Genomic DNA, 24,158 nt, shown 5'->3' with positions numbered 1-24,158 from the left:
AGGTAAATAAACTGGCTCGGCCTGCTAGGGTGCTTACCCTGGCGAGCCGCGTGCCAAACATTGCCGACCCCTGACATAGAGTAAAATATTTCAAAGGAAAACAGATTTAATTATATTAATACTTATATTAAGTCTCTTTATCTCTATTTGAATTATTAAACAAAAAAATAAGATGGAACATAAGCATCTTTGCACTAAAGGTATTTTCAAATTTTAAATATGCAAATTAAGTAATTTCATATTGTAAATATTAAGTTTTATGTTAGACTTTTATCTCAAAACCAGGATTATTAAATATCTAAATACTTTTTTCATCCTTATCAATGGAAAAAGCATTACATTTTAACTTTGATACTGAAGTAACCACGCACTGCTTAAGGTTTCTTCAATCAACCTCACTAGCTTTCAAACCATAAAGCTCAGAGAGTTATGGACAACAAATGCATGAATTTGTAGGAAAATAAAAGTACGGTGTCAGTTGAACAGAATGCTATTACAGGTTAATCAATATCGGTTATTACATATATTCAACCTAAGTTTAGAATGTGTACATTCAAAGCTGAGGGAACACTGAACTCATGGAAAGTTTCTTTAGAGTCTTCTTTAGATTCTGATATAGGCGTAGTCATTTTATGTGATGGTGTTGATGCAGCACCACATTAATAACTCATGTTATTTGTGATTTGAAGAATTCTTCCTGGTTGAGAGAGGAGATGAGTATTTTGTTTCGCCCAATCAGAGACCAGGTCATCCATAAAAGTATCATCCCGAACTTTCATAAATAAGCTGGTTCTGACCGAATGAAGTTTTGATTTTTGAACTTATGAACAAATAGTCCTTCAGAAATCTATATAACTGCAAAAAAAGATTCGAGTTGGTATAATAATCCATAGTCTTTTCAAAGTTATACTGTGTGTACATTGACCACATTTCAAAAATATAAATTTAACAGAGTTCAAGAACACACCCTTAGTGGCCCTTGCCAGAATGAAACTGAAAAGTGAATATGTATTTTGAATATAATCACTTACTCTTCTATCTTAAAAAAAACAACCAAGATTTCTCAAACATCTGCAGAACATATCATTGGAAATCTGCCTTTCCTCCCCTGGTCAAACATCAATTCCAACACAAAAATCTTTGTTCAAATAATGTTACGTCTGTAACACGAATGATTGAAAGCCAGGAAATTGTTCTCACCCACAACTATTTCAGATTTGGGGACAATTTATACCTTCAAGTCAGCGGGACAGCTATGGGTACCCGCATGGCCCCTCAGTATGACAACATTTTCATGGCTGACTTAAAACAACGCTTCCTCAGCTCTCGTCCCCTTACGCCACCCTATACCAGAAACCTACTAATCACTATACTTACATGCCTCCAGCTTTCATCCAGACCACATCACATGATCCATTGTCTACAGCCAAGCTCTAAGATACAATCGCATTTGCTCCGATCCCTCAGACAGAGACAAACACCTACAGAATCTCTATCAAGCGTTCTTAAAACTGCTATACCCATCTGGTGAAGTGAAGAAACAGATTGACAGAGCCAGAAGGGTACCAAGAAGTCACCTACAAGACAGGCCCAACAAAGAAAGTAACAGAACGTCACTAGCCGTCACCTACAGCCCCCAACTAAAACCTCTCCAGCGCATCATCAAGGATCTACAACCTATCTTGCAGGATGATCCCTCACTCTCACAGACCTTGGGAGACAGGCCAGTCCTCACCTACAGACAGCCCCCCAACCTGAAGCAAATACTCACCAGCAACTACACACCACACAACAAAAATGCCAACCCAGGAACCAAACCCCGCTACAAACTACGGTGCCAACTCTGTCCACATATCTATTCAAGGGACACCATCATAGGACCTAACCACATCAGCCACCCCATCCGGGGCTCATTCACCTGCACATCTACCAATGTGATATGTGCCAGCAATGCCCCTCTGCCATGTACACTGGCCAAACCGAACAGTCTCTACGCAAAAGAATAAATGGACACAAATCTGACATCAGGAATCATAACGTTCAAAAACCAGTAGGAGAACACTTCAATCTCTCTGGTCACTCAGTAACAGTGGCAATTCTTCAACAAAAAAACTTCAAAAACAGACTTCAACGTGAAGCTGCAGAACTGGAATTAATTTGAAAACTGGATACCATCAGGCCTGAATAAAAACTGGGAGCGGTTGGGTCATTACAAAACCTAAACTTAATTTCCCTGATACTAATTTCTCCCTACTGTTACTCACACCTTCTTGTCAACTGTCTGTAATGGGTCACTCTCTTACAACTTCAAAAGTTATTTTTCCTCCCTTGGTATCCTGCTGTTAATTGATTTATCTCGTTAGACTGACCTCACACTTGGTAAAGCAACCCCCATCTTTTCATGTATTTATACCTGCTCCTGTATTTTTCACTTCATGCATCCGATGAAGTGGGTTCTAGCCCACGAAAGCTTATGCCGAAATAAATTTGCTAGTCTCTAAGGTGCTAAGGTGTGTGGTTTTTTGTTTTGTTTTTAAGGAAATTCAAAGTTACTGGTCAAACACTGTCCTTAAGTCACATTACTGGGAAAAGAAATGATCCACTGAGACAAGCAAAGGTCTATTATAAAACTCTAGAAAGGGGAGATTACAATGGGCATGCAAAGTACAAAAAGCTTTGCTATAATAAGAGATCCTTGGAACATCCTACCAGGGATCAGCAACCTTTGGCATGTGGCCTGCCAGGATAAGCACCCTGGCGGGCCAGGCCGGTTTATTTACCTGCTGCGTCCGCAGATTCGTCCGATCGTGGTTCCCACTCGCCGCTCCAGGCCAATAGGGGCAACGGGAAGCCGCGGCCAGCACATCCCTTGGCTCAGGCTGCTTCCCGCAGCCCCCTTTGGCCTGGAGCGGCGAGCCGCGGTCAATGGGAAGGTGCTTACCCTGATGGGCTGCGTGCCAAAGGCTGCCGATCCCTGTCCTATGAATTGCTCAAAGAGTTTGTCATATAGGTTCATTGCAATTAGATAAAGTGTTCAAAAAGGAAAAAAGTATCTATAAAGCATGAATATTGCTATGGCTAACATATATAATCAAATCTGTACATCGGCACAATATAGTGCTGACATACTTTGAAAGTAACCATAAAACTGGCATTGGGGGCTTCGATATTTATTTTCTCAATAACTTCAGATAAAATGTATCCAGTTTACAACAGAAAGGTTTTTGGGTTGTCTTTTAAATTGTTTTCCTTCTTGCAAATTCTTCTTGTGATCTGAAACCCAAACTGAGCTCATGCATCAGCAGCAAAGGACTGCATATTTATATAGAAGGTAAGATAACCAGGCTTCCCCTCCCTGCAAGAGCTTTTTCAGGGATATAAATCTTCAGGCTCCAGGGTGTTAGCCAGCCTCTAACTAAAGAGGGTTAGGAAGAAACTTCTCCTGTGGAAAAGTTACTCTAAAACTGCCTCCTGCAGGGTGTCTTGCACCTTCTTCTGAACCAGCTGGCAACAGCCATCACTGGAGACAGCACACTGGACTGGATGGACTGGTCAGATCCAGTCCAGCAATTCCTGTGTTTCTAACTAAACTGCAACTGCAAAATCTTTAGTGATGCGCGAGACAGAAGAGAGTTCATTTAATCTCCCAGAACTTTTGTCTGGGCATTACTGATATGAGTAAAGATTAGAAAGCACTTATTTTTTCTTTAAAACCTCTGACTGCATACACATAGGGACCAGGTCTATTGAGTAAGAAGGTGCCACTTTTACATCATTTTTTGTGACCACAGCCACTCATTTTTAAGTGACAAAATACTTTTTCTTAAGGAAAAAATTATAAAAAATGGAAACCAGAAAGTGTAAAAAGATAGCTTTTAAGCAAGGTTTTACTCAGAAGGAAACCACTGAAATCCTATGATATATTCTCTGTGTAGGACATTTATATCAAATCAGTTATTTGCAGTGTTGTAGCTGTGTTGGTCACAGGATATTAGACAAATGAGAGGGGGTGAGGTAATATCTTTTATTGGATCAACTTCTTTTGGAAACAAGCTTTAGAGTTTATACAAAGCTCTTCTTCAGATCCTGAAGTCAGAATATGATTTTTCTGGCTGCCAGCAAAGCAGGGATCTGCACATCCAGATGGGTTCTTTCTAAGTCTTACATCACCCTCAGAAACAAATATGTCACAGTTGGATCTTAACTGACACACAAGGCAAAACAGAATCCAGCTTCAACTCCCATAGCTGCATTGCTCTAGGAGGTTAACAGGGATAAAAACTTATTTGGTTTCATTTGCAAAGCAAACCAGCTATAGGCACAAGAAGAGGGTGTGAGGCATAACAGAAAATGTGGAAATGGCAGAGGTGCTTAATGACTTTGTTATGGTTTTCATCAAGAAGGTTGGTGGTGATTGGACATCCAACATAGTGAATGCCAGTGAAAATGAGATAGGATCAGAGTCTAAAATAGGGAAAGAACAAGTAAAAAATTACGTTAGATGTCTTCAAATCACCAGGGCCAGATGAAATGCATCCTAGAATACTCAAGGAGTTGACTGAGGAGATATCTGAGCCATTAGTGATTATCTTTGAAAAGCCATGGAAGACGGGAGAGATTCCAGAAGACTGGAAAAGGGCAAATATAGTGCCCATATATAAAAAGGGAAATAAGGACAACCCGGGAAATTACAGACCAGTCAGCTTAACTTCTGTACCCCTAAAGATAATGGAGCAAATAATTAAGCAATCAATTTGCAAACACCTAGAAGATAATAAGGTGATAACAGTCAGCATGGATTTGTCAAGAACAAATTGTGTCAAACCAACCTGATAGCTTTCTTTGACAGGGTAACAAGCCTTGTGGATGTGGGGGGGGGGGGGGGGGGGGAGCAGTAGATGTAGTATATCTTGACTTTAGTAAGGCTTTTGATACTGTCTTGCATGATCTTCTCATAAACAAACTAGGGAAATGCAACCTAGATGGAGCTACTATAAGGTGGGTGCATAACTGGTTTGAAAATTGTTCCCAGAGAGTAATCATCAGTAGTTCACAGTCATGCTGGAAGGGCATAACGAGTGGGGTCCTCCAGGGATTGGTTCTGGGTCCGGTTCTGTTCAATATCTTCAGCAATGATTTAGATAATGGCATAGAGAATACACTTATAAAGTTTGTGGATGATACCAAGCTGGGGAGGGGTTGCAAGTGCTTTGGAGGATAGGATTAAAATTCAAAATGATCTGGACAAACTGGAGAAATGGTCTGAAGTAAATAGGATGAAATTCAAAAAGGACAAATGCAAAGTACTCCACTTAGGAAGGAACAATCAGTTGCACACATACAAAATGGGAAATGACTGCCTAGGAAGGAGTACTGCGGAAAGGGATCTGGGAGTCACAGTGGATCACAAGCTAAATATGAGTCAACGGTGTAATGCTATTGCAAAAAAAGTAAACATTCTGGGATGTATTAGCAGGAGTATATTGTAAGCAAGACATGAGAAGTAATTCTTCTGCTCTACTCTGCGCTGATTAGGTCTCAACTGGAGTGTTGTGTCCAGTTCTGGGCGTCACATTTCAGGAAAGATGTGGACAAATTGGAGAAAGTCCAGAGAAGAGCAATAAAAATGATTAAAGGTCTAGAAAACATGATCTATGAGGGAAGATTGAAAAAATTGGGTTTGTTTAGTCTGGAGAAGAGAAGACTGAGAGGGGACATGATAACAGTTTTCAAGTACGTAAAAGGTTGTTACAAGGAGGGGAAAGAAAAATTGTTCTTCTTAACCTCTGAAGATAGGACAAGAAGCAATGGGCTTAAATTGCAACATGGGCGGTTTAGGTTGGACATTAAGAAAAAACTTCCTGTCAGGGTGGTTAAGCACTGGAATAAATTGCCAAGGGAGGTTGTGGAATCTCCATCATTGGGGATTTTTAAGAGCAGGTTGGACAAACACCTGTCAGGGATGGTCTAGATAATACTTAGTCCTGCCTTGAGTGCAGAGGACTAGTCTAGATGACCCATCGAGGTCCCTTCTAGTTCTAGTTTTCTATAATTCTATAAGATCGGGGCAGTTTTACGCACATATGTATGAGCATGCTGAATAAGCTAGTGTGAAGTAGATAACCTATTTCTCCTACTCTCCACTACATTTTCAAGACCTCCTGTAAAGATCTGCCAGATCATGAATGTGCTGTTCAGAGTTCCGCAATAACACAACACACACTACAACATAACATGAGGTAACATAACCATACCCAGCTAGTGTAAGTCACCACAGCTACACTGCAATCAATCAGCTGAGAATTTGGTCCTATGTACGGATATGTTAAAACAGGAGAAGGTGTGGACACATGCTGAATATATTCTATCATCTTACCTGAATTGTAATAAAGGTCAGGTCTTTCTAGAATATCCCCTTCATGGATGTAGGGCTCAATGCAGTCATCCCCATACAGGTACTGCTCACTCTCGTCCATCTGTCGAGACTCTACCATCTCCAGCCACTGAGAGTTGTGCCATCGGAATTTCTCACTCTGGATCTTCTTAGCCCATTCCTCATCATATTCCTGTAAAAAATGCAAAGCAGGTTTTTGTAGGTAAATGCGAGTGAACTTGATGTTAGTGAAAGACACAAGCTTGACAGTCTCTGAGACTGACGTCCTTTGTTTAACTTGACGTGCATTAACTGTATAAAGCAACATGTTGCAAGTATCATGTGACACATTGGCAAACCAGGTGCCAGCTCTTGCCAAGTCTGTAGGCATCAGCTGAGCACTGACAAATTCATAGCTGGAAGCCACACCAACTCACCTATATATTATTGTTCAAGATAGGTGTTAGACTTGTAGGAATGTGTTTAGTCTCTATAAAATGCTTGTACGTTGCTGCATGCATTAATCTTACTTTTATGTCTGAATCCCATGCTATAAGATAGCTTTACAACTGTAAAAATGCCTACTCTGAATTTGTGAACTTAGGCATGAAGAGGGGCTCCCCACCCACCAAAAAGGACTATCAAGACTAAATAGGCCACTGTAGAAAAACTTTGTTGATTGCACCATCTACCCATGGAGAAGTTGCATGCAGAAGCCCTTGTCCCATAGTGTCAAGGTTGATTCCCAACTCTGGCACTTCGAGTGCAGAAGGTGGGGGCTCCGCAATTTAAAAAAATTAATACTGGCCACTCCAGGCTTGTATTAAACTCCCAAGGTTACAGCTGCTCTCTGGCCTTGGATGGGTAGATGCTGCCACCACCCAAGTGCAAAAAAACCCTTTGGACCCAGGAAGGAGCACTTGGGAATTCCTCCCTGTGGTGTACCCTCCAGTCCTTTCACCCTCTCCCCTCCCATCCTCCCCCCGGGAAGAGCTGAGAAAGGAAATCAGCTGTTAGAATCATAGAATATTAGGGTTGGAAGAGACCTCACGAGATCATCTAGTCCAATCCCCTCCTCAAAGCAGGACCAACACCAACTAAATCATCCCAGCCAATGCTTTGTCAATCCAGGCCTTAACCTCTAAGGAAGGAGATTCCACCACTTCCCTATGTAACCCATTCCAGTGCTTCACCACCCTCCTAGTGAAATAGTGTTTCCTGATATCCAACCTAGACCACCCCCACTGCAACTTGATACCATTGCTTCTTGTTCTGTCATCTGCCACCATTGAGAACAGCTTAGCTCCATCTTCTTTGAAACCTCCTTTAGGTAGTTGAAGGCTGCTATCAAATCCCCCCTCACTCTTCTCTTCTGTAGACTAAATAACCCCAGTTCCCTCAGCCTCTCCTCATAAGTCATGTGCCCCAGTCCCCTAATCATTTTCGTTGCCCTCTGCTGGACTCCCTCCAATTTGTCCACATCCTTTCTGTAGTGGGGGGGGGGACCAAAACTGGACCCAATACTCCAGGTGTGGCCTCACCAGTGTCGAATAGAGGGGAATAATCACTTCCCTCAGTCTGCTCTTACTAATATAGCCCAATATGCCGTTCGCCTTCTTGGCAATGAGGGCACGCTGCTGACTCATATCCAGCTTCTTGTTCACTGTAATCGCCAGGTCCTTTTCTGCAGAACTGATGCTTAGCCAATCAGTCCCCAGCCTATAGCAGTGCATAGGATTCTTTCTTCCTAAATGCAGGACTCTGCACTTGTCCTTGTTGAACCTCTTCAGATTTCTTTTGGCCCAATCCTTCAATTTGTCTAGGTCACTCTGGACCCTATCCCTACCGTCCAGCGTATCTACCTCTCCCCCCAGATAACTAAACAACATACACACAAACCTCTTAGGACACCAAAAATCCAATCCTGTCCAAAAAAAAAAAATACATCTGGAACTTAGCTTTTTGCTAGACAAAAAAAAAATTATTACAAAAATTAAGCATCAAGATAGTTCGAGCTTCAGCTTAAAAGTTACAAGCAAAACAAAAGCACCTGGGGTTAGCACAGAGGAGTCCACGAGCCAATAAGAAATAAATAGAAATAAACCTAATCTCATCTTCCTAGACATTCCCTAATTTACTTACATATCTGGGGTTTCAGATAAGCAATGACCGTTTTTCAGACCTGGCTTAAAGCTTCTCACAGCCTAATTGCTGCCCTGTTCCCCTCTTCCCCGGAGAACCACAACATACACACAAAGGGAAGTTTTTTCCCATTTTTAAAAAGTTCTAGCCCTCCCATTGGGTCTTTTGGTCAGGTACCCGCTCCTTTCCTTTTACCTGTGGGCTTGTTAAATCCTTTACAGGTAAAGCAAGTAGAGAACAGCTACTAAGAGGAATATTATACTAACTGGCTGGGTGTCCATAAAAGGAAGCTGCCCCCAGCCTTCATTTATCACACATAGGTTTGAACTTTGGAGGAAGGACTTATAAAGATGCGCGCAAAAAGAAATAGTTCTCTTTGCTATTTGGATTCTTACAAAGGCTGGAGCTAAGAAACAAAAGCAGAGATCCCCAGGGTCAATGTGGGTTAACCCTAAAATGGACAGATTACAACATCTCTGTCAACTTTTGGAACGAGACTCATTTGTGCTTATAGGTTGCCTGCTTTAACCTGAAAACAACACTCATTTCTTTTTCCTAGTTAATAAATCCTTAGTTTACCAGAGGATTGGCTCCCGGTGTTGTCTTTGGTGGGAAATCTAAGGTACAAATTGAAGTGGGGTAAGTGACTGGTCTTCTGGGACTGGAAGCAACCTGAATATTTTGTGGTATAAATGACCATTTATCACTAAGTCCAGCTTGCCTGGGTGGCAAGATGGACTGGAGTGCCCAAGGGGACTGTGTGTGACTCCATGGTAAGACTGTTACAGTGATCCAGGAGGGTCACATTTGTTATTGGGTTGGTGAAATCTAATTATAAAACATATCACCAGTTTTGGGGGGGTCTCCCCTGGTTTTTGACAGTTTGCCCTGAGGTTAGCACACACAGTCATAAATCACTCCAGGCGGCGTGACATCATATATTATTATTCTTTTTCTCCACAGCAGGTACAGCACAGGTGGCAGCAGTACAAGTTTCCCTTAACCCTCATTGCACCATGTGAAAGAACTTTGTTTAGGAGCAAGACAGTTCAGTCTTCACAGTTTTTGATTAACCTGCTGACAAGGAGCCAGTCATGCCAACTGCAATGGAGATTTTTGTGATTATTATAATAAAAATGTATAAGGCATATTTGCTCAGTGTTCCTGTTTAAAATTGACTAGAAGGGAATTAATTACTGGAAAACAAATAGAGGTTCAAAACATTTTGATAAAAATTACCAATACATATTTTGCTGCACCCTAATTTGTAAGCAATTTTCTGTTTAGCATCCCCGAAGTCTATTCCAATAATTTAAGACTCATTTGCAATCTGTGACCTCACTGTACAACTGCTTTCTATGTTTAATACTGGGTGTCCAACAAAAACAAACAGCAATACTGATTCTAGAAGATGAGTCCAAGATGCAAAGTTCAAGCCTGAATTGAACTTCAAGTTTGGAAGTTTAAGAGCAGCCCTTTATGGAACTGAAGGTCAGTTATTAAATTTGGATCTGGTTCAAATTTTTTTTGAAGTTTGGTGTGTTCAGATTCTGAGCTAAGATTCACGATGCTGAAGTTAGCTGCAAGATAGTGCTGGTTTAGAGGAAGCAACAGAACAGTCTTGTACACGTCTTCCCCTACAGTGTAAAGCTGGCTTTACAAGTGCCCTTTCAATGCCAACATGTTTGTGAGAGACAAAGTAGATGAGGTGATACACCTCTACCTCGATACAACGCTGTCCTCGGGAGCCAAAAAAATCTTACCGCGTTATAGGTGAAATTGTGTTATATTGAACTTGCTTTGATCCACCGCAGTGCGCAGCCCCGCCCCCCTGGAGCACTGCTTTACCACGTTATATCCGAATTCGTGTTATATCGGGTCACGTTATATCGAGGTAACGGTGTATCTATTATTGGACCAACTTCTATTGGTGGAAGGTACAAGCTTTTGAGATGAAGAGTTCTTCTTCTGGTTTGGAAAAAGAAATCATAATAGCTAAGTTAAATCCAAATTGGGACAGATCGCGTCTGTGGTCATTCTTCAGTGATAAGCCGCATGCTGAAACTTGCTAACACTACTGGAAAGAGAGGCCTCGTGGTAGACTCAAGAAATGTGTGTGCGCATTTCCAAAGCCAGCTATCACATCTGTGCACAGGTTCACAGCAGAGTCTAAATGATACACAGTGGTTACCCACCCATCTTAACAGAGGCCTGTCAACTGCAACATACATGCAGCAATAAAAGAAGATAAATAATATTTCATGGCATTCCTTCTCTGAAATGGAAGCATGTCCTAATGAGTCCTCTCCACACTCTAAGAGCCTGATTCACTGATTTCAATAGGTGCTGGATCAGTCTCTAAGGGTACGTCCCAGAGTAGACAATTAGCAATTAGACACCCGCTGCTGACCTATGCCTGCAAGGTGGGAGGGTCCCAGAGCTCGGGCTCCAGCCTGAGCCCAGAAGTCTACACAGCAATGAAACAGCCCCACTGCCCGAGCCCTGCATCAGCTGGCATGGGCCAGCAGTGGGTTTTTCTTTGCTATGTAGACATACCCTAAGAGAAGAGATGTGTTCCTTCCGCCACATCAAGTGGCTCTCTGAAAACAACCAATCAACCTACCTTGAGCCTCTGAGACTTCATGGGGAGTTTATCACTGTGCAACATCAGAACCATTATTCCACTGGAAATGGAGAGGTTAGACCTTTGTTTTACTTGGAAGAATGGCAGTTTGTTTCTCTTGGTATGAGGCCGGACATGGACTTTCCATTCTAATACAACATCAATATAAGCACCTGCCTGCATTAGCCTCTATGGACATATTTGTGGTACAAATTTGCACTTCGTAAAATATACATCTAAGATTTTTATCTGAGTCTGCATGTAAACTAACCACACTGGAATTCTCCTCCACTTGGGGAGCAAGAGATCAGGATTTCAGGTCTTTCACATGGCTTTGTGTGCATATAGCACTGTGGTCACCAGGCTGGATCTCAAAACACTTGCAGTCCCTGATGGCTTCAATCATGAGACCCCAAGACTGCAACCTGAACTCCTGATCGCTGCATAAAAATGCCAGATACTTAGATGAACGAGCACTGGGCTGGGCTGAGTTCTTCCTTCTTTCCCCCCCCCTCACTTTTAATTAAAAGAAAAACTAGAACTAGCAGTGAAAAATAAACTCCTTGGAAAAGGTAAACTCATCTCTAAGAAGATTTATAAACTGACCTGTGAAAAATGAAAGGGTGTAACTTTCAGTGATGACATCTGACCAGCATCTTGGAAACATTTCCTTTGCTGTGTCTGCATGGGCTATCTATTATGTCAGCCCTCAGCATCCTTAAGCTCCTTTCAAGCTTTAGAGAAACACCTTGTAACTGCCAGAGACCACTCTGTAAATCCCAAGAAAACTATTCCCAGAAACGATGATTACAAGAAGGGGAAAAACTAAACAAATAGCAAATCAGATTAATTTGTAGGAGAGTTGAATACTTTTTACACTGGCTTGTTTACTTTCAAAAGGTCCCAAAAGCCATCACCATTGCTCCTAAGTTCCCAATTAGAGATTTAGCAGGGTGCACATAGAAAAATCTAATGCCTTCTAAAGAACATTGATCTTTGGGGAGACTCACTTGCATGATTTTTTAGTTCAATTCCACACTATCATCTGAGCTGACTGACTTCACCATGCTATTTATAAGACGTAACAGGGGAACATGTGGACTTTTATTAATCATCTTAAAGATATCATCAATTTAAATTCCCCCAACCCTGACTACCCCCTTATTGTAGTAAAAAAAGAACATTATAATCTCTTGGTATGCTTCTTTCAGAAGTTCAACACTCCACATGTATTGCAACAAGTTCCATGAGATGAACTACATGCTACCCTATATACTCCTCTTTAAACCTCAGAGTAGACAAAAGCTGGCAGATAACTGGTGAATTAAATTGGCATGGATTTGGTTGTTTCTTGAGTGAACTGTGTGCGTTTTTTAATCATTTAAACCCCACTTTTCCCCACCTGCCATCAGGTAATTTTGGTGCTTTTCTATTATTTTCTAATATTTTCAAAATCAGTTTAAGTCTATTGACTTGGAATTACCATACCAGATAACAGCAAAGGTCCATTTTGTCCAGGATCCGCGTTGGGCAATGGTCATAGATTTTAAAGCCAGAAGGGACCGTTATGATCATTTAGAGAGAAAATTCAGTACCATAAAACTAGAACTGAAGAAGAAAATAGGTAAACTAAAATAAATATCAAGGAAAAGCAACTCCCTGCAAACCCAATAGTCCTAGTGTCTACAATGTCCTTGAAGGGATTAATTTTGAGCCATTAAAAGCCTTCTTTACTTGAAGGGCATCTTCTTTACCCAGTGAATTCCCTCAGAAATGAAATACAAAAACTATGAAGGTTATGGCACAAACCAACAGCCACTAGGATGTTCTAAGTGAAGTCTGTCAGTCTTCTTGAATATCAGACCAGGGGTGAGCAGGGTAAGCAGGGGTGAAGTCTGTCTCTCTGATGTTTTTCAAATGCTGCAAGTTTAGTTATATAATGAGAGGAGTGCTTAGAGGTTGATTTTATTCTCCTCTGAGCCCCCTAGACATCACTATCTTAAGCATTTGGTTTCCATAAATCCTAGAGTGACATGGAAGATATATGGTTTGATTCTACATGGAATGTGCCATCCTTTTTGAAGTCCTACATCCAGTTTTGTTTACTATTGAACCACAGAAACATTATGAAGCGTTAACTGGTCTATTATCAGAGCATGCCTGTTCCCTATCAGGGGTCCCCTTTGTCACTGGCTTCCGTCACACCTTGTATCTGATTAACACACTATAGGATAACATAGAGCTACACAGATCTGTTTTGTGTTCTATCAAGCTGATGGAAAACAGATTTTCCTTTTCACTTTAATGTGGCTGCCCTCTAATTAGGTCTTTAATATGGTTCATTTAATGTGATTCCCTGTACTAAATTAAAACTGCTGTATAGTAAATTGAATCCTTGTTAAGGTTAGGATTGTAGCTGGTAAAGTGACACATTGTGTTGACTGTTGCCTGAATGTACACTTGCTGCAACAAAATGCATAGTCTACATAAATGTTTAGATTAACAGCCGATCAGTCATTGCTTAACAGGATAGAGTTTTTCTGGTTAGCTATCTTTAGTGGCGTTTCTGTCCAGTCCCTAAAACAAACTACCTCCAGCACATAATGGGCCAAATCCTGCCCTCAGTTACATCTGTGTAACTTTCAATAGGCTTGTACAGATGTAACGGAGAGCACAATTAGGCTCACTATTGACAGAAACCAGCTTTTGCCATGGCCTGTAATGTAAAATCAATATAATGTGCAGTAAACGTAAATTAGATGTTGGAAAAAATGCATCCTTAACTGCTTTGTGATGGTCTCCGAAATGGTCCTCTGCAGAATAAAACCACCACAATAAATATTTTCAAAGCAACAGACAAGAGTCCTATATTATATATATATTGCCTCTTAATAAAAAGGAACCGTGTACAAAAAATATAGAGCAATAAAAGATCCCAACTGCTATGGCAACCAGCTCAAAAGGGAGAAGTGTTGTAGTATCTTCTGCCCTGTTTTGTTTTACCTTGTGTTCAAGGAAAACTACTACAATCAGCACTTTAGAGACAAGCCATAAAACTAACAGATCTTATCTGCTAGCAGAAATAATCACTATAGTTAAGCTTGTCTAACAGTTTCTATTCTAACCCCCAATTTTCAGTCCATAACAACTTTCTGCAACATTCACAGCTTTCCAAACTTGATCACTCCCCCAAGGTGGGTGAGTCTATGTGTTATCTAATCCCATACACAGAGTTCAAGCAAACATGATCAGCTGATTTCCTTAGGAGGAGGAAAGAGGAAAAACCAAAATTCCTTCTCCATTATGATATGTCCCAGGCTAAATTCAGAAGGGTGGGGCAGCTGTGACTCACTGTCCATATGTGATGATAGAAATAGGGGTTCTCTAGTGGGTCTAGGTTGGCCTGCCTTATCATCCATATCTTCATCTAGAAGTTGAAAGCCTGTGCTGTTGCATGAATGTAGTTTGTAAAGTAATGTGTAAAAAAGCCAAAAATGGCTGAGAATTTAAAAACTGGACAGAACAGACTAAATCCCACAGATGACTGAACCTGGTGATATTCTAAACAAAAAGAGCTCTGTTTCCACTGCTTCGTTATGACTCCACAGATATTCTAGGCTTCAGAGTGAGGTTTGGAGTTATTGTGTGTGCTGGATTTTTTGTGTGTGTCTGGGTATGCATGTGTTAGAAGAGTTGTGTTGATTTGTGTGGATAGTAGTTGGGAGCACTGGTATGGCAGCTGCTGGTCAAGTTATCCACCATCTATACAGTCTTCCTCTACAACCAATGAAACTGTTGCACACAAAAGAGCTGTAAAGGAGATGATTGGTTGAGTTACCTCTGATATCACAATGGTCCAGGACTCTTGGCATAGCATAGATACATGCCTTATTGTAGCTGGGCAATTCACAGGGCCAAAATGGCTGAGAATTTAAAAACTGGACAATAACAGATCATGAAACCCAGTCATGATTCAATCTCATGATATTCTGAACAAAGAGAGCTCTCAACCATGCTTGTCGCTGTTGCCATCACTTCACACTGCCTCGGTCATTTTAGGCTTCAAAGGATACAAAGAGTGACATTCTTGGAAACTTATTATGTAGCCTGAGAAGCAGGGACACTGGGAGCTGCTGCAGAAAGCAAGCAAAATGATTGTGAAGGCTGCAGCAAAGAGATGAGGGAGTGTTAATGGAGGGTGCGAGGGTATCCCAATCCTTTTTCTGTGCCCTCCCAGCTCTGTTACCCATCTTCACAGCCAGGTGACGGCCTCCCTAGCAAACCACTCTCCATATCCACCACCAAACCAACAGTGGATCATCACAGTGGTTGCAAGCCTAACAATGCACCAGTGGGTCACCGATAAGATTGATTCCAACAGTGAAGCTCTTAGTGTTTCTCCCCAAGCTGGTCCAGCCATTTTTCTTGCCATTTCCTAGCATGTTGGAGGGAGAGAGACATGGAGAAAAGCAGGTGGACTGCCTCGATGAGCGAAGGCAGGAATTCCCCTCCTGCATCCAATACTGCACCCTGTACTGAAAGAGGAGGCCGAGCTGGAACCAAAGCAGCTGACACTAAGATTAATCTCCCTTGAGGCTAAGCTCACACTCTAAGCAAAACCCTCACCAGATCCCTATAGTCTGTGCTTCCTTGCTTCCCAGTGAGATCTCAATGACCTCTTGGAACAGTGGGAATGCTTCTTTTTCTTGTGCAACTCCGACTCAAAATCCCAAAAACACTCTGGAACCATTCCTAAGGCTTTTTAGACTCATTTGGGATCTGACATGGTGGATTGGTCCTTGGTTCAAACAAAGCTGTTAGTGAAACTGACCAGATAACGTGGAAGGGGGAAAACTGAGTGGTCCACAATATGGACCCTAACACTATATTAGTTTGATTTACACAAAAAACTAAAAGTAACCAAGAATAAATAAGAAAACAATTTAACTACATAGCAAGCCCTAATACAGTGAGGAAGAGAAAAGGAGGAGGAGCCTGAAACTTCAGAGACCTCTTTCTTTAGTGATGGAAAAGGAACTGGTATGGGGTGAGCCCACTGATCTTTAAACAGCCCTGATCTGTTTGATGCTATGAGCAAGTATACATGTGGTGCCAATTGCCACTTCTTTCCAAAGGCTTCCAACACAGGTGTCAAGAGTGCATGATCTCCGAAAAGTGGGGTAGCTAAAACAGTCAACGCTCAATGGAAAACTTAGATCTATTAGTCTGAATCTGACAGAATGCACTATACATGCAACTCATCTCAGTCCCCAAACTGAGACAGCCAGTGTGTATCCAGATTATGGGATTAGTATATTAGCTCTTTCACACCAGGACTCAGCACCACATCCAGAAATTTGAAGCTATTCAAGAACAGCCAGAGACTAGTTTTCCTGTTGATGAAAGAGGTCGTTCACATCCTCCAATGCAGACTGCCCATATTACTCCATAGTACATACCGTACTAAAGCAACACATCTGTTTCAATTCACCAATGGCGGAATCAAGCCAAGCTGTATTAAACAAATCAGCACTAGTGTAACATTTCCATAATTTCTGTGACAATTACTTTACAGCAGAAAGCATATTTCCCCCAAGGCTTGCAAGGCCTCTAATTTTCCTCAATGTTGTTTCAATCACACTATGTGCAGCTTCTTGATGACTGAAAAATGTGTTTGTCTCCTTAAAAAGAAATTAGTTTTAAGTATCAAAAATTTCTCTTCCCACATTTATTTTCTGATTTCTCATCATCATAGCAACTTGCTTATGTTAAATACATATGGGCAAAAAGTCTGCACAATTATTTAATTATTTTTTGTTGTTGTGAATTTAGTACTGATGAAGAAAGCTGGCCTGACAATCCTGGAGACTGAAATCTTCTATTACCTGCTACACAGGCACCTTCCAGGCTCTGGCAGTGCAAGCAAAGTGCATAACCAAGTGTGTCTTGATGCTGATCTGGATGGGTGGCTTTATGGGCTGCTCCACCATGGCGTCTGATCTGGGTAGCACATCCCATCAGGACCTCTGATGTTTTGGCCCCTCCAGCCTCATTGCTGCTATTCTTCTCACACTGGTGAAGGATGTACCTCCACCTGACATGGATGCTCAGGACTTCAGAGAAGCCTCCATTCTGAAGCAGAGAAAAGATGATGCCATCATGTGGTGATTCCTCCTGCCCCTCTTGATACGTGGGTCTCTACTGCCCAACCTCTCAAGGAAAATATGGATCAGTGGGTTTCAGCTTTTCTGTACAGGCACCAGGGAGGAAACTGTCTATGTAGGATCTAACACCACTTCTAACTGGCAAAGTAGCAAGTGTCTGAAAAAGAGGGGGACAGAGAGCTCTCCCAATATATACCAGTAAGATCCATTCATCCATTTGTGGCAAGCTTCTGACAATAGAAGGCACTGGGAACTAGGGATAAGTTCCCTGCCATCGGCACACTCCCATGGCTACTGTGGGCTTCCCACAACCTCTTCATCACCAGCTCATCTTGCTGCTACTGTTCCTCTTCTGGATCCAAGGTCTCATTCAGCACTGCCAGCATGCAAGGTGAGCCACTCTCCCACCCACCCTCACAGCACTTTTCCTTTCCTCTCCCTCAGCACTTCACAGGAATTATATCTGAAAACATGTATCAGTAACATTGAAATAAAATCTACAGAACATGGAGTTGTGTTTTCTTGCATCTTTTTTCCTTTTCTGTCTCCTTATTCCCCTCTCCATCCACCAGAACATCCCTTCCATGCCAATGCTAGTTGAAGAGAGAGAAGGGATTTCTTCTCTACACTGTCACTAGGCCTCGTCTGGCTGCCCTGAAACACTAGAGTTGTGCTCTCAAGAACATGGGGAGACATCTTTTAGACTGTAAGCCTCCTCTTAGTTTCCCCACAGTAGAGGAGATTTCTGGGTCATCAGCCCGTGGAGAGTCAGGCCTGGTCTACACTAACGAGATAAGTTGATCTTAGTTACACTAGTTAAGTTACGAATGATACATAAAAAACGGTTACTCACCTTTGTAACTATTGTTCTTCCAGATGTGTTGCTCACATCCATTCCAATTAGGTGTGCGTGCGCCAGGTGCATGGCTGGAGAATTTTTACCCTAGCAACACCCTGTGCGGTTTTGGATAAAAAAAATGGGAGAAAAATGTCCTGGCTGATATGGAAGGCCGACATCACCTTGGGAAGAAAGGCTGGGTGAGGCCAAAGCTGCACCTTATCTTTATGGAAGATCGTGTAAGGTGGTTCCAAGGTAACGGCTCTCAGCTCGGAGACCGCGCCGCGCCGACGTGATAGCGACAAGGAAAGCTGTTTTCCAGGAGAGGTAGTGGTGGGAGCAGATGGCCAGCTGCTCGAACGGGGGGGCCCCTTGAGTCTGGAAAGGACCAGGTTAAGGTCCCACATGGGGACTGGCTGTCGAACCTGGGGGTAAAGACGGTCCAGGCCCTTGAGAAACCTGCCAGCCATGGGATTGGCAAAGACAGAACAGCCATCCACACCTGGGTGAAAAGCCGAGATGGCCGCAGGCTGAACTCTGAGAGAGGATGCCACCAGGCCCTGCTGTTTTAGGTCCAGGAGATACTCCAAAATTAGAGGCACGGGCACCTGGAGAGGGGGCATGTTGCGCTGAGCGCACCAGCACAAAAACCACTTCCACTTAGCCATATATATGACTTGAGTGAAGAGCTTCCTGCTGCCCATCAGTACTTGCTGCACAGATTCTGAACAGAGAAGCTCTGAAGGGTTTAGCCACATAGCATCCATGCCGTGAGGTGGAGCGATAGTAGGTCAGGATGGGAGAGGCGACCGTGATCCTGAGTAATCAGGTCAGGAAAAAGAGGCAATGGGACTGGAGCGTCCACAGAGAGCTGCAATAGCACGGTGTACCAATGTTGCCTGGGCCATGCCAGAGCCACAGAATCACTTGCGCCCTGTCCCTGTGCACCTTGAGCAGGACCTTGTGTACAAGGGGGATCGGGGGGAAGGCGTAAAATAGTTGACCCATACATGGGAGCAGGAAGGCGTCTGTGAGAGAGCTCAGGGAGCTTGGAGGGAACAGAAAGCTGGGCATTTCCGATTGCTGTGGGAGGCAAACAGGTCGACCTGGGGAAACCCCCACCTTTGGAAGATGGGGTGGACGACATCTGGTTGAAGCGACCACTCATGGGAGCGGAAGGACCTGCTCAGGTGGTCCACCAGCATGTTCTGGACCCCGGGTAGAAAGGACGCCACCAGGTGAATGGAATGGGCTATGCAGAATTCCCACAGTTGAATGGCCTCCTGACAGAGGGGGGAGAAGTGGGCCCCTCCTTGTTTGTTGATCTAGAACATGGTCGTGGTGTTGTCTGTGAGGACCAACACACAATTACCCTACAGCTGCTCCAGGAAAGCTTGACAGGCAAGGTGCACCGCCATCAGCTCCCGAATGTTGATATGAAAGGAGGGTGCAGACGGAGACCATAGGCCCTGCATCTGAAGGTCCCTGAGGTGGGCACCCCGTCCCAGGGCTGACGCGTCCATGACCAGGGACAAGGAGGGCTGCGGGCTGTGGAAAGGGACTCCTTCGCATACCACCTGGGGATCTAGCCATCAGTGGAGGGAGGCCAGCACCCGCTCCAGGATGGTGACCACCAAGTTCAGGCTGTCTCGACCTGAACGATAGACTGATGCTAGCCAGGCTTGTAACGGGCGGAGTCAAAGTCTGGCGTGGCTGGTCACGTATATACAGGAAGCCAGGCCAAGAAGACTCAGGCAACTTCTTCCTGACAAGGCTGGGAAGCGCTGAAGGCTCCGGACAAGGCCCACTATAGCCTGGAAATGATCATCCAGCAGGAGGGCTTTGCCTGCATGGAGTCCAGAACCACCCCGATGAATTCTATTCTCTGGGTTGGCTCTAGGGTCGACTTTGCCACATTGAGGAGGAGGCCCAACCGAAGAAACGTGTCCGTGACCAAGCGGAGGTGGGACTGCACCTGTTCTCTGGTGTGTCCCCGGAAAAGCCAGTCGTCAAGGTAAGGATATACCTGCACCCGCTATCGAAGAAGGAAGGGCGCCATGATGGCCATACATTTGGTGAACACTCGGGGGGCCATGGAGAGACCAAAGGGGAGGGCCGTGAACTGATAGTGTTTGCGGTTGACCACAAAGCGGAGGAAACGTCTGTGCACCAGATGAATCGCTATGTGGAAATACGCATCCTTCACATCGAGGGCAGCGTACCAGTCTCCAGGGAAGGTATAATGGTGCCCAAAACCACCATGCAGAACTTCAACTTTACCATGAACTTGTTGAGTCCATGCAGGTCCAGAATGGGCTGAAGCCTGCCCTTTGCCTTGGGGATTAGGAACCTCCTTGATCGCCCCCATGGCGAGGAGCGTCTGAAACTCCTGAATAAGGAGCTGCTTGTGAGAAGGGTCCCTGAAGAGGGACGGAGAAGGAGGGCGGGGAGGAAGAGAATTGGAGACAGTATCCTGCTTCCACCATGTGGAGGACCCAGCGGTCCGCGGTTATCTGAGACCAAGCCCGGTGGAAATGAGATAAATGATTCAAGAAAGGTGGAGTAGGATCCTGAACGAGGTCCAGGACATTGTCCTTGGGGGTCCCTTCAAAAGGCCTGTTTTGAGCCCGATGAAGGTTGGAGGGCTTCCTCCTGTCATTACATCCCCGCTCCTATAGAAATCCTGCCTCGGCCGAGGAGGAGGATAGGAGCGTTGTTGCGGCTGCTGGGGTTTGAAGGGTTTCCGCTGGGTAGCTGGTGTGTGCAGGCCCAGGGACTTCATTGCCGCCCTTGAATCCTTAAGGCTATGTAGCCTTGAGTCGGTCTTTTCCGAGAACAGGCCCTCTCCATCAAAGGGGAGGTCCTGCAGTGTTTGCTGAAGCTCCGGTGGCAGGCCAGAGGTTTGTAGCCAGGAGATGCATCTCATCGTGATCCCTGAGGACAAAGTACATGTGGCAGAGTCTGCAGCGTCCAGCGAGGCCTGCAACAAGGTCCATGTCACTGTTTTGCCCTCATCCACCAAAGTCCCAAACTCTCTGGACTCAGGAGGTACTAACTCCTTAAACTTCAGCATGGAGTTCCAGGAGTTAAAATTATAACTACTCAGGAGCGCCTGCTGATTAGCGATCCTGAGCTGAAGTCCCCCTGAAGAATAAAACTTTGAGCCCACACAAATCAAGGTGCTTGGCGTTCTTTGATTTGGGCGCTGGGGCCTGCTGGCCATGCCATTCCTTTTCGTTCACGGACGCAACCACAAGCAAACAGGGCTGTGGGTTGGTGAACAGATAATCATAGCCCTTTGAGGGGACAAAGTATTTCCACTCCACCCCCTTAGCAGTCGGGGGGATGTGTCTGCCAGATTGTCCTGGCGTTAGTTTGGATGGTCCAAATAAGGGGCAGGGTCACCCTTAATGGAGCTTCCGCGGTCAGAATATCCACCATGGGGTTCTCCACCTCTACCACGTCCTCCGCCTGTAGGTTCATATTCCATGCCACCCCGCGCAGGAGGTCCTGGTGGGCACAGAGGTCTATTGGAGGGAGACCCGAGATCGCAGTGCCTGCCACCGCCTCGTTGGGGGAGGAGGAGGTGGCGGCCACAGAGGAAGAGGGTCATCTAGGGCCTCTTGCGGAGCTGGGGCCAGCTGTTCTGTGCCACTGACCTCGGAGCCCGGACCAGGAATCGGTGTTGAAGGAGGTCCTGTAGCGGGGAGAGAAGCCATCACAGTCTTCATGCCCCCTGGGGTGGGCCGACTGGTGGTAGCCTCTGGCACTTGCAGCTCAGACGTGGCTGATCAGGAAGCCCCAGACCGAGTACCCTGGGCCTGGTGGTATGTCCAGGACGTCCAGAATGGCCATTGAGTGGGCCCCTGAGCGGGACCCTGCAGCTGCCCCTGCTAAGGCCCAGCTCCTGACTCCAGGCAGCTATGGTCCGAATGACTGCAGTCTGAAAAATGCGAACCCACCTCCAATCCCAAAGAGCGAGAAGCAGAACGTGAGGGCCACGGTGGTGCTGAGCATATCTGCATCGGGTCACATCGATGAGGCAACAGGGAACGGTGCCACGATGCTGGGGAGCGGTACTGAAACCTGGAATGGCGCCTGGATCTAGATCTGGGCCTAGATGATGACCGGCGTTGAGAGTGGCGTCGGGTCCGGGATCTGCTCCTCGACAACGACTGGCGAGCAGAGCAGTGCCGCGACCGGGAATCAGAGCGGCACTGGGAGTACAACTGGTGCCACGAGTACGACCAGCACCGCAAAGGAGAGCGGCGCCGGGATTGCGAGCAGTGGTGGGACTGAGAGTGGCGGCGGGAGCAGGATCGATGCCATGGCTTGATTGACTGTGCCGACAGGTGGATTAGGGCCTGCTTGCCCCGGAATGGTGCCACGCGTAGAGGCACCAGGGCCTTGGAATGTGGCTGAGGGGATGCCAATGCCGTCATGCCAATAAGATCCCTTGCAGCCACAAAAGTATCCAGGGTAGACGGCAACTGGACCTCAACCACGCTGCGTGTTGGGGAGTCCAGCGGTACATGGGGAGTCAATGGTGCCAAGGCCGTAGGCTGTACTCCTAGACGCTCCCTTCTGGGATGCATCTCCACAGGCAGTTCCAGGGAGGCTGGTCTCTGTGGAGGTGGGCCACCCTTTTCCGGCTTCTGGTGCCACTTCTGGCCAGGAGAATGGGAGCAGTGCCGGGTCAATGATGTCGGTTGCAGTGCCGGGGAGCATCAGTGCCGTGGGTCTCGATCAGTGTCCAACCATGGTGCCGCTCCTACTGCTGCTGCCGGAGCACTGCGCACCGAGACGCAAGGTGCTGGATCTTGGTGCACCGCAGGAGGCTGAGGGCTAAGAGGAGCTGTTTTAAATGAAAGGCCCGCTTCTTAGTCCAGGGACGAAACCCTTTGCAGATCCTGCACTTTTCTGCTCGATGAGACTCCCCCAGATATGTCAGGCAATAGTCATGGGGGTCGCCCGTTGGCATGGGCTGAGAGCAGGAACCACGGGGCTTGAATCCCGGAGCCTTGGGCATGAGCCCGAGAAAAGAATCGGGGAGGAGAGGAAAGACCTCCCAACCCCACTAACACTAAGTAAACCAACTATAACTATAAACTATTAACTATTAGGAATACACTAGGGAGAGTGGAGTGCAAGCGAAGCAGGACTCCACAGTTCCAACTACTATCACGGGCGGTAAGGAGGAACTGAGGTGGGTCAGCTGGGATATATATTGAGCGCCATGAAGGCACCACTCCAGGGGGCTCCACAGCTGACCCACCTGGTGTTGCTAGGGTAAAAATTCTCCAATGGCCATGCATGCACACACTAATTGGAATTGATATGAGCAAGCACTCAAAGAAGAACTTAAGTCGACGTAGCTTATATCGACTTACAGCAGTGTCTACACCATGCTATGTCGATGGGAGACGCTCTCCCGTCGACATAGTTTCTGCCTCTCGGGGTCATGGAGTACTGAAGTCGACGGGAGAGTGTTCTCACATCGATTTATTGTGTCTTCACCAGACCCACTAAATCAATGACCACTACATTAATCACAGCAGGGCTGATTTAGCCCTTAGTGTAAAGGCTTCTACAGCATTCTGAATCCATTTTGCTGAATTAGAATATTGATATAAGAGACATCCAATCTTGGACCCCATGGTTGTGGAGTTGCTAAGTAATACTCTAATACAGAGATGTGACAATTTAACTAACACTGTATGTGCCCTGGTCAGTGAACAGAAGTTATTGTGTATTGGGATACAAGACTTTCCTGCATGAATGCACTGATCTAGCTTAATTGGAGCCTGTGGGAAGAACAAATAAGATGACGACAATGGTCCTAGAAAAGGACACCCAAGCACACACTTGAAAGACAATGGACAAAGTTATCAGCTTCAATGATCTTACATTCTGTCTCCAACAAGTTGCAAGCCTTATTCTGCCAAGGCTGGGAACTAACAGATCACAGAACTGTAACAGTAAAAGTGACTTGGTCTCGAGGTAGGGGACGGGTGACTA

General features: G+C 44.9%; 1 protein-coding gene across 3 annotated transcripts in view; it reads right to left on the bottom strand.

The window, feature by feature from the left end:
- KIFAP3 (kinesin associated protein 3) overlaps positions 1 to 24,158 on the bottom strand; it is a 153,010-nt gene that overhangs the window by 54,634 nt on the left and 74,218 nt on the right. For all 3 annotated transcript variants that reach the window (XM_054038175.1, XM_054038174.1, XM_054038173.1), the window contains exon 18: positions 6,377 to 6,566. In XM_054038175.1, coding sequence (XP_053894150.1) covers positions 6,377 to 6,566 — 190 coding nt within the window. The remainder of the gene's footprint in view (positions 1 to 6,376; positions 6,567 to 24,158) is intronic.

Source organism: Malaclemys terrapin, chromosome 8 (assembly GCF_027887155.1).
Source record: "Malaclemys terrapin pileata isolate rMalTer1 chromosome 8, rMalTer1.hap1, whole genome shotgun sequence".
NCBI lineage: Eukaryota > Metazoa > Chordata > Testudines > Emydidae > Malaclemys > Malaclemys terrapin.
This window is presented reverse-complemented; position numbering and strand designations above follow the sequence as displayed.